This window comes from Phalacrocorax aristotelis, chromosome 5 (assembly GCF_949628215.1).
Source record: "Phalacrocorax aristotelis chromosome 5, bGulAri2.1, whole genome shotgun sequence".
Classification (NCBI taxonomy): Eukaryota; Metazoa; Chordata; class Aves; order Suliformes; family Phalacrocoracidae; genus Phalacrocorax; species Phalacrocorax aristotelis.
Genome location: NC_134280.1, coordinates 23,609,589 through 23,623,782, shown reverse-complemented (window position 1 = coordinate 23,623,782; position 14,194 = coordinate 23,609,589). Strand labels below are relative to the sequence as shown.

Genomic DNA, 14,194 nt, shown 5'->3' with positions numbered 1-14,194 from the left:
AACCAACCCTCACATTCATTTTTTAGAAAATACACAATGAAAAAGTGAGTTTTCTTGTGTTACATGTTCTGTATTGAAGTCAATGCTTGTCTTATCTGGACTTGTGATATGTCTAAGGACCTAACTCATTCATGCAACTCCAGTGAATTCAGTACCCTTCTTCATGTGAATCAAATCATTGCTGTGCAGAAAAGTTTGCCGAGCTCCAAGCATAACTGTATGAAAAGTCAAGGCTTGGGTAGAAGTACATATTTCTAATAGGGAGTATTTAACTGGGTATCTTGACAGTTATGCTCTTTTTGAGAAAACTGCCTGTTGAGAAGTTTGTCACCACTGTAAATACCCAATGTTCAAAATCTTAATGTAATTAAAGAGCTTTTTAAATGGTTTTCTACTAATAATATGTTAGGGTGTTCCTTATATTTTAGTTTGTTCATTAACCCAATCATCAAGTCATATTTTCATATTAATATTGTAATATAATTATGTATTTAAAATCTGCAATTTGTAATGTATATACAATCAGTATTGCTATTAAATTATTAAAGTGTGTTGTGTTTAAAGGCCTTTCTTTTCATTTCTCTATTGGAAGAGGGCTGTCGCTGATTTTAACAGAAAGGTAGGCAGTTGTCCACCTAGGAGAGGAGAATGTTAATTGCAGGAAAATTGAATTCGGGGTAGAAAATAGAAATGTTTATGAATTGGCCTATTTGTGTTTCTGTGGTGGGTGTAAGACAAATAGGAAGAGTTATTTTGGCTGCTCTGCAGGATGTGCTAATTTATAACATTAAAAATAAAAAATGGAATTTCACATATGTGTAAACAAAGAATGCATATTTAATAGGCAGGTAGCAGGTAATTGCCTAGAAGGAGTGAATTTCTAGCTTAGCGTCTAAATTTAAAGTTATTTTAATTTTTTGTGTGGTGCATTGTATTATGTAGCAAGAGCATTCTGCTTAATGTTTTATCTACCAAAATTAGTTTTAAAAATTACGTAGGAAATCATAAACATCTGAAATTGTTTTCTGTTTAATGCAATACAAACAAAAAAATCGGTTATTATTGTTTAACAGAACTTGACAGAAGAGAATTTGATAAGTTTTATTTAGATTGGAACTTCACCTGGCAGGACAGCCATTTCATCTTGCATGCATAGGTGTGTATGAACTGTGAAGTAAAAGGTGAGATGAGAAGTAAGGAGAGCCTGAAGAATGACTTTGGACATGAGTGGTGTCAGGTTGCTGGGTAAACACAATGCATTCAGTTCAAGGAACAGAAGATGGGATCAATTTGGCTGGTCTGGAAGTGCCAGTGATCTTCCTAATGGTTGCAATAAATGTCCACAAAAATGTAGGCTTTGATTTTCTGTCAGAGGGGTGAAGAAGAGAGGGAATAAAATGAAGATTAACAACCTAGACTGATTATTTGTGTGGAGAGTGTTAAAGACAGTAACTACTACAGTGGAGGTAATTAATCAAAAGCAGGGGTTGATCTCCCACTGTTTGAGTCAAGGTGCTGTGGTAAAGCCATAACGATGATGATTTTAAATGTCAATATTAAGTGAAGCAATAAAAGGGTAGCAGTATGCTCAGTAAAGGTTCAGTGAAGTATCAGGTGCTTGGTCAGTGAAGATTTAGACACTTCATGCTCCCCATCCCACAGATACTACCCAAGTGCTTGGTCATTCTCAGGAAGAGCCGTTGAGGTTTGCAGTGCTCTTTTGTCTCAGGTCTAGAATAATTCAAGTTACCAACTTCTAAGACATGCTTCACGGCCAATCTCAAGTTTATTCTGCTTGCTGCTGGAGAGAGGGAGATTGTACTACGGGCAGAAAGGATTAGCATTCGTTCATTCTGAATCAATTAGCAAAGAACACCATGCGTGCTGTCCAGGAGGTGCTGTAGCAGACTATTGATTTTCCTTGACACACACACACCCACCTCCAGCATCACAAAGAGTTTATTTCCTGGGCAATTTAGAAGTGGAAAAAATCTTTAATTGCAGATGTTCTGCATCTTTTTCCTTCACTAAGAATTGGTGGGTTGGAGGAATAGATCAGCATTAAGAGGAGCTTTTAGATTGTGGAAGAAATGCTTTTTAAAGTTGGCTGTGTTCAAGTGGCTATATGCCATAAATTTTCAGGAAGGATTTTAATTTTTAAATGAAGAAAGTTGGCTTAGGAAGTGGGGAAAAGAAAGCTTAGTAAAATTTAGCTGTTTTACAATGAACCACACACTTCCCCAGACGTGAATGGTAGTACCTACAGCAAACCAGGGAGAAATCTAAACATGTAATTTTAAATAGGTTTACATGCCTCTGAAACTGAACTGGCAGACTGAATCTCTCTCAAATCTGAAACATAGTTCTTTGAAAGTCTTTGGTTAAACTGCAGAACCTGAAGCAGCTCTGCAACACTTGCTAGGAAGTATGCAAGGTATTCCTTCAGCACTGCTAACAGAATATTTCCTGCATGTAAAACCTGTCATGCTCAGCTCCGAGAAAGATATGGCTCCTGTTTCTGTCTAGTATCGTATTTTGAAATGTTACTCTTCCTATTTAAATTTTATATTTTGTTTCCACTTAGGACAATTAAAGGCTGCTAAACAGAACTCCAAACCCCTTTTCTAATAATTTAAAATTACACCATTAAATGCAAATGTACCTTTTAAACAGCATCACCACTAAATGCAAATAACATGTCTACACATTGGTGATGGATTATTATTGAATAAACATAAGGTCTTCTTTATATGTGTTTGATGCTTTAGTAGCACAAGTCTAATGATGTTTTTTAGTTTAGTATTTTGTGTAATATCTGAAAGACTTTTAAACACAGCCATGACTTCTAGAAAGTGATGTCAAGGAGTCCACCTCTGTGGACTGTAAGCGTAGAGATGTAAAAATTTGTTTCATACAAATCCATTATTTCTGATTTGGGGCTTTTACCTTCCAGACAGGTGCTTTATTAAATATTTCTCATATGTTTTTACATGAGAATATCAGCCAATGCAGTGAGAAGTGAAGGCACTCAGTACCTCACAAAGGTCAACCTGTCGCCACATGCTCTGGTAACGCAATTTACTTTCTTTTTCTTTGGGTTTGCAGGCAGGAGCTTCCCAGGTCATCTTCACTAATCCACTGGAGATTGTAAAGATTCGTTTGCAGGTAGCAGGAGAAATTACTACAGGACCCAGAGTCAGTGCCCTCTCTGTCATAAAAGATTTAGGCCTTCTTGGTCTTTATAAGGTATGTTTTTCCGCTTTGAGGGGCTTCATCGTTTTATGTTTTATGCTAAACTTTTACATTGTTGAAGCAAAAACTGTTAAAAACAAAGAAACCTTCTGAATTTAAAACCAATTTCTTCCTGCAGGGCAGCCCCACAGTGGAAAACTGAAGAAAACCCACTTCTATATTAATGGCAGTGGGATACAAAAAAATACTCCCCCAGTCTATCCTTTGGGCTTTTATGCCAAGCTACAGGGAGTCCTGTATTGCAGACCTGCTGGCTTCTGGCACTGATCATTTCATTTGGTGGGGTTTTGTGAAAAGTTTCTTTAGCTTTCCCTGTGTGTTTTTCTTATGTTTATTTTGAATCTTTGTTATCTCTATTGTTATATTTGCCGCAGGATATTTTCTTTGTCTTAATAATTTGACAGCAGTGAAACAGTAGTGGAGTTTAGTAGGATTCAGATTTTTAAGAAGTTAAGTGGTGGGATTTGTCAATAACAAATTCCACTAAAAAAAAGCCTATAGTGTACTGTACCTCAGCAGAATGCCAGTCAAACAGATTCCTTCCCTGCAGGTACCCTTACGACCATCATTACAGATCAGATGTAATGGAGCAGAAGCTATTAGTTTTCTTAAACAAGGAAGAGTATTTCTTCCTGTATTTTCTGCCAGAGCATGGGGTAATACGTAAATTCAGCAGCTATATTAGCTGTGCACTTACAAAACATTGTTTTACGTGATTTGTCCATAGATCTGCAATAATACTATAAACGTGTGCAAATTAACTTATAGAGCTGAAGCTTTTGTTTTGAATTTGGTGGATCAGATTCGTGGCCATTACATTTCCTAAAGATCACAGGTGTTTTGGTACATGGGACAAAATTACCATTTCTGTTTGCAGTAATTAAACAATTGAGCTTACTAAAAATTCTGTTGTCCTTTAGAATTGCATTATCATTTGTGAATAACTGTATACTCATTTTAAAGCATGAAGTGTCTGCATGAAAGTCATTGAAGGGACAAGTTTCTTTTTATTAGGTCTTCTGCTTCAGCCACGTAGGGTTTGTAACGTGCACTGTTATAACTACAGGGTGACTGGCCTCAGGTGGGGCCGCTGGCGTACATTGGTTGGGTACTTAGGCCAGGAGTGGTGTTTTTGTAACATGCAAGCTTTCAGGGGATGCAAATAAGATTTTTGGACATATAAGTGCTTATTTGAGCTTTGTACAGAAGGAGTTATTTTAGTAGATAACAGACTGATGACTGAAGTTAGTAGAAGAAGATTAGATGAGATTTATTATGAGTATTCCACTATTTTTACAACATGCAGAGTTCTGCTAAGGAACTCTTTAACACTGGGTTGTGGCCAGGAGCTACTCCTTGCAGTATTATCATAGGCCATTAGTTTTGTCTCCCTTGACTAGAAGACTCCCATTTTGCGAGTTTCCCTCTTTTTGCTAGCCTTCCTGTGCAGCTTCTTCAGTCAACCAGCTGGTGGTCAGTGGAGATCACTGTGAGGTCTTACAATCCTCACTGATATTTTAGTAATGCTTTTGTGTTTGGTGGAAATAATAACATGCAAGGGCTTGTCTTGCTGTTTCCGTAGTGGTGGGTTGTTGTCGGTAAGACATAAAGACAGACCTCTGTCACTTTCTTCATCACATTTGGACACATCATACGTAAAAGGTATTTCTCCTAGGTACTGATGTCAGGATTGATGTCACATATTGCTTATCAAAGTTAGACATGAACCTTGAATCTTCCTCGTTCTAGAAACTTACTTTAGATGTGCTTTATTGTTTTTCAAGTTCAACTCCACACCTTCTGTTTCCTGAGACGTTTTATTTTCTGTTGTATTTACCTGGTAGATCAAGAGTTGGTACTTCCAGGGCTCAGGCTGCTTGCTGGGTATCAATTTTAACCTTATTTACAAGATTTATTTATATTATGTCTGTTTTCTGTGTGACAGGGTGCCAAAGCATGTTTCCTCAGAGACATTCCCTTTTCTGCAATCTACTTTCCTGTTTATGCTCATAGTAAACTGATGCTTGCTGATGAAAATGGCCATGTGGGAGGGCTTAATCTTCTTGCAGCTGGAGCCATTGCAGGTAATTTTGCAGAATGTTTTCTAGAAGTAATTTTTTTCTTTTAGAGAGTAATATTTAATATTCATTCAGTAGGCCCATATAAAGGAAGGGTACTGTACCATTGTATCTGATTTAATCTAAATTTGATCACTGTTATCCTTAGTGGGAGGCGATGTAATTTTGATGAGAGCTAATTACATTTGCATAATGTGGATAAACAGCGTAATGCAGCTCAGCAACTTGTAGTCAAATTTGATCTGTCTGTCTCAATGGGGTTTTACTTGTAACTGTGCTCTCAGAGTTGAAGGCTAATTTGAATCTTTGATGAACATAAAATGAGACATCATAAGAGCTAAGAAGAAAATGACTTATCTAGTTTTGGATTCCTGAATAACTGAGAATAAACTTAGTTTAAATGTAATTGCTAAAAATAGGGCGTTAGTTTGTAAAGAAGCTGAAGTTAAAGTATCATACTCTGAAATTTATGGTATTTTAAGGCTCCTCAAAAACATTTAGTATCAAGGGAACAGGCAGCTGTGATAAAAAGTTGTTTCTAACTAAATGGCAAATGGTATAAAAACACTAGATGTGGGAACTGTAGTGGTGGATATTTAAAAATGTGGGTACAGATGGCCAGGTTCTGCACTGCCGAGGATTAGTTCACTAGGTTGACAACTGGGTATCTGCAGCCTCTCAACTGTGAATGATTCAGTGATGGAATCTGTGCAGTTTAGAAATATCATTGGGCTGAAGAGACCTTTTGTTACTTGTAACAGTCGTAAAGGATCACTACATATACATCAATCATGAGCTGCTTGTGTGTAAAGAGCAGTTTCCCATATTGGACTTGATACAGAGCTTGGCTGCACCTGCTCTTTGTCAGTTGGTATGTTCCTTGTGCCAGAGGGGAAGGGAGAGACCAGCTAGGGAACTAGTAACAGAATTGTAGCCCTGTTTGTTCTCAAGTAATGCAGAGCTGCCAGAAATGGAAAATTATTTAGGTGACTGCACTCATAGAAACACATGTAAATATTATTATTTAACTTGTGTCTCATATAAAGACTCAATGTTTTGGGATTGCAGACTTCACAGCTTTTCATTTGTCTGATGAGTGTTTCTGGGTCACTCATACTAAGTGATGAACCCTATTAAAAAATGTGTGTAAATCTTGCAGGCCTAGTTTTATAGCGTGTACAGGAATCTGCCTTTCTGAATTGCAAATTTCAAATTCCCGATTGCTCCATCTATTCCTGTTATGCATGCGCTGCAGGGAAGAGTACAGTCTGAACATATCTGCCTGGAAAGGAAAATCTGCACATGGTTGCTGTCAGCATATGCCTGTAGGCTTAACTGCGTTGCTTCTGTTTCCCTTTAAAACCTCCTGAACTGACCAGCAACACTTTTGAGAGTTGATGATCACCTAAGCAAAGCAGTGACTTGTTAAGCTTTTAATTCAATGTTAAGCAGTAGAAGTTCCACAGAAGACAAAACCAATTTCAAAATTCTAAGCCAGAAGATGGTTGCTCTTTTTAAGAGGCTGAAATTCTTACAGTATTCAGAAATATCTCAGATAACACAGTTATATACTGTGGAGTACATTTCTGAAAACTTTCTCCTTTCCTCTGACTAGAAAGCCGAGAGTGGTGCCTTGGAAGCGGAGATTTGTTCTTCCATCACTGTTGGCTAATGCCACACTGTTGGTACTAAGCAGACTTGTAAAACACCTCATAGTCCTCAGTCTTTTTATGGCTTGCCTATTGAAGTAAGCAGCATCTATTCTCCTACAGAACAGTCCAAACAGCAGCAGAGACATATTTCTGTAGAACAGGTGTTTTAAGTGGTAGTTTTCTTATTAACACCTTTAACAAATGGACGTCTAGCATTCAAGTTTCCAAACAAATCATCTATGTAATTTGCAAAATATATTGTCGAGTATTAGTGAATACAGCAAGGTTGTACAACTGATTTTTGTCATAGCATGTGTGAATTAAAAAATCCCTCTTTTATCTGTTTGAAACTACTGTTAATGACAGACCATGAGAAGGTGTAGAGAATTGCTCGGTAGTTTATTATTGTCTTTACTATCAGTTATAGCCTTTAAATTTAGGAGAAACTCAAAAGGATTATACCAAGAACTTGCACTTTTAGTAATGCCCAATTCTTGCAAAAAATATTAAAGTTTGCAGTTGTATTTTTCAGTTAGAAGCATTTCATCTTTTACAAGATTCTTTGTGCAAATTAAATGTGCTTTTCTTCTAAAAGGTGTGCCTGCTGCTTCTTTGGTAACCCCTGCTGATGTCATCAAGACAAGACTGCAAGTGGCAGCTCGCGCTGGTCAGACAACATACAGTGGAGTTATTGACTGCTTTGGAAAGATTCTAAGGGAAGAAGGCCCTTCGGCTTTCTGGAAGGGAGCTGGAGGTGAGAAATGCACTCTGAATATTAAGGCTGACCCCAAAGCTGAAAATCAGCACTTGCTTTGTTAAGGACTCAAATTAGAGCAGTATTAACAAGGTCTGAATCTGAAAAACGTAACATTTTGTTAAAAATATTTATAGCTTCTCTCCTGAGAAACTTTTATTTGTATGACACTATGATTTGTAATATTTAACAGCTCGTGTGTTCAGATCTTCGCCCCAGTTTGGTGTTACTTTGGTCACTTATGAACTTCTGCAGAGATGGTTTTATGTCGATTTTGGAGGCCTGTAAGTCAAATATCTGCTTCTTAGCTTGCACAAAAAGCCTTCCAAGTTAAGATTTTTTTTTTCCTTTTTTTTGTGCATGGGACCACTTAAACTTCGTGACTGAGCATCTGTACTTAAAATTACAGTGTGCAAAAAATCCCCTGATCCTTATGTAATTGAGAGAAACTTGCATGCTAATTCTAAACAGATGAGGAGATGAACCATTTCATATTTATTTTAATAAACTACATAAAATCTGTACATCAGTTGTAGCAAGAATTGGGTCCGTTTTCCCCGTGTCACTGGAAGTTAAAAGAATTTGCAAAGCTATCAGTAAAAATGTAACTTCAGTCTTGGCCTTGCTTTCCCACTAAGTAGTGGTCTGAACTCACAACTTCCCAAGTGAATTAAGGTCAGCTTTAACAGTACAGACAAAAGCCTTAAGTATTTAGTTGAGATTTTGAAGTCATTCAGGATTAAGACAACACTTTCAATAAAGGAAAGGCTTTTTTCTCTTCTTTTTTTTCAAACAGCAAACCTTCTGGATCAGAACCTACCCCAAAAACTCGAATTTCAGATCTTCCTCCTGTTAACCCTGAGCACATTGGTGGATACAGACTTGCTACAGCTACATTTGCTGGTATAGAAAATAAATTTGGTTTATATCTTCCAAAGTTTCGATCTCCTGGCATTGCCTCAGCTCAGCCAAAAACTAGCAGCTGAATCCCCAGAAGATGATTCAACCCAACAAAGCGATGGAGTGGAAGAGGTCAAAAGAGTAGTACTGTATTTTTTCCAGTCAGCTGCATGTTGTTCTAGCTGAACTGAGCTTGCATATCTATTTACTCCTTTCTAATATTAATATATACCTGCATTTATTTGTTTATTTGCACACAAGGAACTGATTGAAGCTGTGGTTCTATGCCTTGTTTTAACCAGTGGCATGAATCTGTAGCCCAGACTTTGCCTTGCACAGCTCGCATTTAATGTTACTGTACATATTGTACATCTTTGTACAGAGACATCATGGCACCTATACACGTACATTTATATAATGGGTATTGCAGTTCAAGAGAGTTTGAAATGTACAGAATGTTTTGAAGGTGTTTTGTTAACAATCATGTGACAATAAAATATTTAAAACCATTAAAGTCAGTTCACTTCTTTGTGTTTATAGAAAAACTGTCCAGTGTGGTTTTTTTTTTCTTTTTTCCTCTCCCCAGATTACAGATCAGAATCTAAATATTAGATGCACCCATTTAGTGAATGCACAGTACAGGCCACAGCCCCCGAAGGAATGCATTTCACCGCTAGTGGCAGCGAAGGTACTAAAATGCAATGCACTGGCTTGTAAGGGAACACAGTAATTAGATGAGCACATGCAGTACTTTATTTTGCAGCACCACTTTCCAACAAGGAATTCCCCTCGAAATACACAGTAATACTAAATGTATAATAGATCTTACCTCTACTGCCAGTTGTTAGCCAACTCAAGATTTTTTACTGGATTTATTACGCAGAGTGCTTTTTTCCCAGAATGGAAAATTTAAACAAAAATTGAAGGCATTCTCTTTATTTTTAGATTGTTTTACAATTGAGAGATTAAGCTATTCTAGAAAAAAGAAAGATTTACTTTTATATTCTTTTTATATGCAAAACTGATTTTTTTAGACTTCCAGTTGAGTGGAATGCTAAGCAAAAAGAGAGGAGAAAGGAAAGGCTTGAACTATTTCTGGCTTAATGTCTGCCAAAAATCTTATCTGGTGTAATTTACAAATGCAAAAATGTGAGAGGAAGTAGAGGAGTCTGGATTTCGACAGTGCAAGACGAAAGGTAGTTATACTACCCATACAGCCAGAGAAGAGATGGGTGGGTTTCCAGCCTTGCTTACTGAAGCATGACAACCTCCAATCTTTAGCTTTACATGTTTCTTTCAGGGTTAAACATCCTGGAGTACAGCATATCCCAGCAGTGTACGCTGTTTTGAGGTTCTGTTATTTTCTTGCTCAGGTGACAGCAGGCCACTATGAAGAGTTTTAGTCAGCTTATGAAGAAATAATGGCTTCTTAAAAACCGAACACCAAACACTGACAAGCCCTCCTTCAGTCCTAGCCTCTAAGCAAGACGCAACATCTTTTGGTGCTGAATAATATTTAGTGAGAATTGAAGTTGGGAGTTTGATCACTCTTCTGCAACATGCATATATATCATCCCATTAGAAGGCTTCCTGTCTTTATTTATTCCCCATCCCGTTTAAAGAATGACCTGTTCTGTGCAGTTTTCTGGAGACAGGCTTCCCAGGAACTCTCCCCCACATCTATGTATTTTGCTCTGTGCTTGTCTAAATAGACATAAAAATGGTAGGTACCCACTGGCATTTAATCTTAGTCACAGCTTGTTGACTGACTTGATCAAGGCCTTGGGAGACTTTACAATGCCAGAGAGTATTTGTATGTCTTACAGCTCCAAAACTGGACAGGGTGGCCCCCAGGATGATCATTTACAGTATCTAGCATCACTGTTAGTCTCTTAATGTTGCAGGTATGGGTTTTACAACATTTAACCTGTATTCAACTATTTTGTGAGAGAAAAACACAAGAAGGAATGAATACAGAATAGTTTTGTTGAAAATTATTAAAAGGTTGAAATTACATAAAACTAATGCCATATGACCTACATGTTTATGCCACAATCCATTGAAAGAAAGCCTTATCTACTGGATTTCTGGAAATCTAAGTCTCAAGGAAATGTACTATTAAATAAGAAGTAACAATCTCAGTAAAACACCAAAGACAAACAAAACAACCCCAAAACCCCAGCAAGACAACAGAACGTTCTGCCTGTTAAGAATTCTTGTGCCTAAAGGGTAAAAGTCATCACATGATGTGCCTGTTCTTTATATAGTTCGCATGTTTCTCAACTGAACAGATAGCTGCTGTCCTAAGGCTGAGGAAAACATACAAGGCAAATGTCAAACTGAACAGCATGACTTTGCATTGAAAAGGGGGAGACTTTTGACAAGCCAACACCAACTGAAGCCTAAGCACATTTCACTGTCAGACCCACTGAGAGAGAACCTTGGGAAGGGAGAACTGCTCTTACTGCTGCCTGTGTCTCTCTGAGCTGCTCATAACAGAACTGAGACAAAGAGATACAGAAAAAAAAAAAACCAACAACAAAACAACCACCAAAAAACACCTTAAAACATCAGCAATGAAGAAAATATTTCTGGACGTAAAGCTGCTGAAGGAATATAAACCTATTTCCTATTTTTAAGCATATAGAACAGCTCTTCTGGGAAAACGATAAGCTTGTAGCAGATTAAGAATACCAGAAACATACCTAGAGTCCCAAGTTAGTTAGTCCTTAGTTTAGTGCATAAATAGCACAAGTCAGAGTATTTACAGGGGGCGGGGGGGGAGGGGCAGGGAAGAAACCAAAACCCCCAAACAAACCACCAACCAAAAACCAAAACCAGTCTTGATGGGAAACTATAAAGTCTCCCAAGATAGATGTACTCAGAAAACATAACCTTTACCAGAAATTCCAACCATTCTGTTTCAAGCCAGTGAGAGGTTTTGTTTCAATAAAAATGCTAAGCAGCAATGAAAACATCTTTAACTTCTTACGGAAAATTAATAGCAAGTCTATATTTAACAGAATTCAAATCATTATACTGTAGAAATTAAGTCAAAACCTAGTTCCCTATCCTTTGGAAGACAGAAATCTGACAACAGTAGCCTTTTTCCTTTTGGTTGATTGTCATGGTAGGAAGCGTGGAGGTTGCAGGTAGAAAACAAATCTGTGATGTGTTTAGTAAAATGAAAGCAGCCGCTCCCAGGAACTTTCAACACTCAGACTCCTGAAGGGACACAGATTAGGGGTCAGGGCAGCTGACAAGTGCTGATACAATATTTAAATCTCACATTTTAATACACCAATTCAAACAAGAGAGCTTGGTGTTAAGTATGTATTTCATTAATTCAGGTCCAATTATCAAATAAGTTTGTAACTACAGACAAATTTTTATCCACATATATTACCCACTACCAGAGCCTGAGGCTTATCTATATATTAACAATGAAACTTACTTGGAATATATGCATGCATATCCATGGGTAATTCGAAGAGTTCAAATTAAAGAACGCTTCAGAGATTTACTACTTAATGAAGGTTAGTCTGTGTAATATAGAAAGTTTAATTTAGAAACAGAACTTTTAATTTTCTGAAAGAGATGCTATTTGTTACAAAGTGGAAATTTCAGAAGCCCAATAGCAAATTTACACCAGGTTAGTGTTTCAGCAAAAGAAGTTCCTTGCAAAGTCAAAGTTAACTGTATTAAAAGTTACACAAATCCAAGAATGTGCTTGCAATTGACATATATAAAAGGTGACAATGCAAGGTCTGATTTTCAGTGATCTTAATATGTTTTCAAAGTCCATAGTTGAATCCATATATTTCTCTCAAGCTATTATTTGAACTGACACATGCTTAGTTTTAAGATTTGCATCAAATCATTCACAGGTCTACCACTGCTGCCTATTTTATACTACGCTGGTATGCGGGTTGCAGCTTCCTCTTCTGCATCAGCTCTGTTAGCATTTATTTCTGCCAGTGTTCGACCAAATCGAGTCCACTCATCACTGCGAGGAACGGCAATTTGCTGTTGACAAAGAGAACATTATTTAAACCTACTGATACATAAAAACTGAGCTCATTGTAAACAGCAGAGTGCTTAAGTAATGTTCAGAAGATATTCCGATAGGAAAGCTTACCTTTCAGTATAACTTTTAAAATATTCTGAACATCAAAAGCTCTAACTAATGGAAGAAGCAGAATTTGAAAATCCTGTATGTGAGTACGTAATGATACTATTACAACCTTGCATGATACGTCCCCATCTGGGGGACTGCCTCTAAAGGGGAATAGTAAAGCCATGTCCTCATCCGATCAATTTGTTATATACTACTGCAGCACACATACTTGCAATAGCAACAACTTCCCTGTAGGAACAAGTCAAGACTGCTTCACTGCAAAATTTTTTGTTCAGTACTTCAAGTTACGGTCAGAATTCACATGTGCCACAGTAACAAGATAAAATCTCTACAAAAAAACCCATTGATTCTTTCATCTTATTTCACCACCCTTACAATAATGTTTTTACTTTTTGATTGGCTGCCAGATAGCGTGCTAACGAGTTATGCTAGAATACCCAAAGTAGACACAAAAAGGAAACATTAGTTTGAAAATAAAAGTTAAACCTTATTCCTCTAATCACAGGGGAAAAAAGTTAAAAGCGAGTTGCTAAATAAGAGTAAAAGTCAAAGAAACTTGAGTGTTTTGCAATGTACTTTGCACAATGCACGGCATACATACCTCTCCCACATCATATATAACTATTTGTCCCTCTGAATCACCTACAGCAATCTCTCTCCCAGAATGTGTCCATCTCACACGGTTCAGAGCAGGATTGCCCTCCACAGTAATGCTTGCCGTTGGCACCTGCATCCATTTAAAACACATTGTTAAAAAAATGCATGAGGATTCCATAAGCTACAGATGACAGAACACACCTAGTCCCTCACTGTTGTATCAAAAGAAGTCCCCAGCATTTCAGCTGAGGCAGGGTACATCGATCTCAGACTCTCAGTGGCTTTAAGCTATCACCAGTGGCAGGACCCAGGCAACACATCTTCTGTCCCTTGGCCAAAGTACAAACATCCTCTATCAAAAACCACATCTGCACTCTTGTCACAAGACAGGAGGCATAGACATGTCTTGTCAGATGGCAAGGAGGAGCCCTGGGATCTTAAGAAAGATTATGACAGAGGGCAGGGATGAAACAAGCTCCTTTGGCAGGTCAAATCCTGTCCAAAGGCTAGAACTGGATAATTCCAATTTGAAGGCAAAGGCTGGCATATGCTCCTACAAAACTGCTCTTTCTTCTATATGCAGCTTTAAGAAGGTGAGATATAAGTAGTGAATATCTGTCTGGTTACTGCTCTCATCTACCTCCAACAGGTTTAAGTCTTGGAAAAGATTTATACTACGATTAAGTTTATAACTCACATCAGAATACCCAAACATTCAATTCTTTAAGTTTAGAAACAAATCACAATTTCACTGCAGTATCACTGTGGCAATAGTAATACAGTGATGGGAACAATGGTGGTGTGCAGGGAACAGGCTTGTTCA

The 14,194-nt window shown here is 37.6% G+C and overlaps 2 protein-coding genes across 5 annotated transcripts in view; one reads left to right on the top strand and one right to left on the bottom strand.

Annotated features, from left to right (window-relative positions):
• The window catches only part of SLC25A12 (solute carrier family 25 member 12), a 49,512-nt gene extending 40,774 nt beyond the window's left edge, over positions 1-8,738 (top strand). Inside the window, exons 14-18 of the mRNA XM_075093445.1 lie at positions 3,106-3,246; positions 5,198-5,336; positions 7,578-7,736; positions 7,930-8,020; positions 8,533-8,738. Of these exons, the coding sequence (XP_074949546.1) occupies positions 3,106-3,246; positions 5,198-5,336; positions 7,578-7,736; positions 7,930-8,020; positions 8,533-8,722 (720 nt within the window). The 3' untranslated portion in view covers positions 8,723-8,738. The remainder of the gene's footprint in view (positions 1-3,105; positions 3,247-5,197; positions 5,337-7,577; positions 7,737-7,929; positions 8,021-8,532) is intronic.
• Positions 8,739-9,366: 628 nt separating this feature from the next.
• Positions 9,367-14,194, bottom strand: part of DYNC1I2 (dynein cytoplasmic 1 intermediate chain 2) — a 31,702-nt gene continuing 26,874 nt past the window's right edge. For all 4 annotated transcript variants that reach the window (XM_075093442.1, XM_075093443.1, XM_075093440.1 and 1 more), the window contains 2 exons: positions 13,376-13,501; positions 9,367-12,662 (listed from right to left, as the gene is read on the bottom strand). In XM_075093442.1, the coding sequence (XP_074949543.1) occupies positions 12,549-12,662; positions 13,376-13,501 (240 nt within the window). In that variant the 3' untranslated portion in view covers positions 9,367-12,548. The remainder of the gene's footprint in view (positions 12,663-13,375; positions 13,502-14,194) is intronic.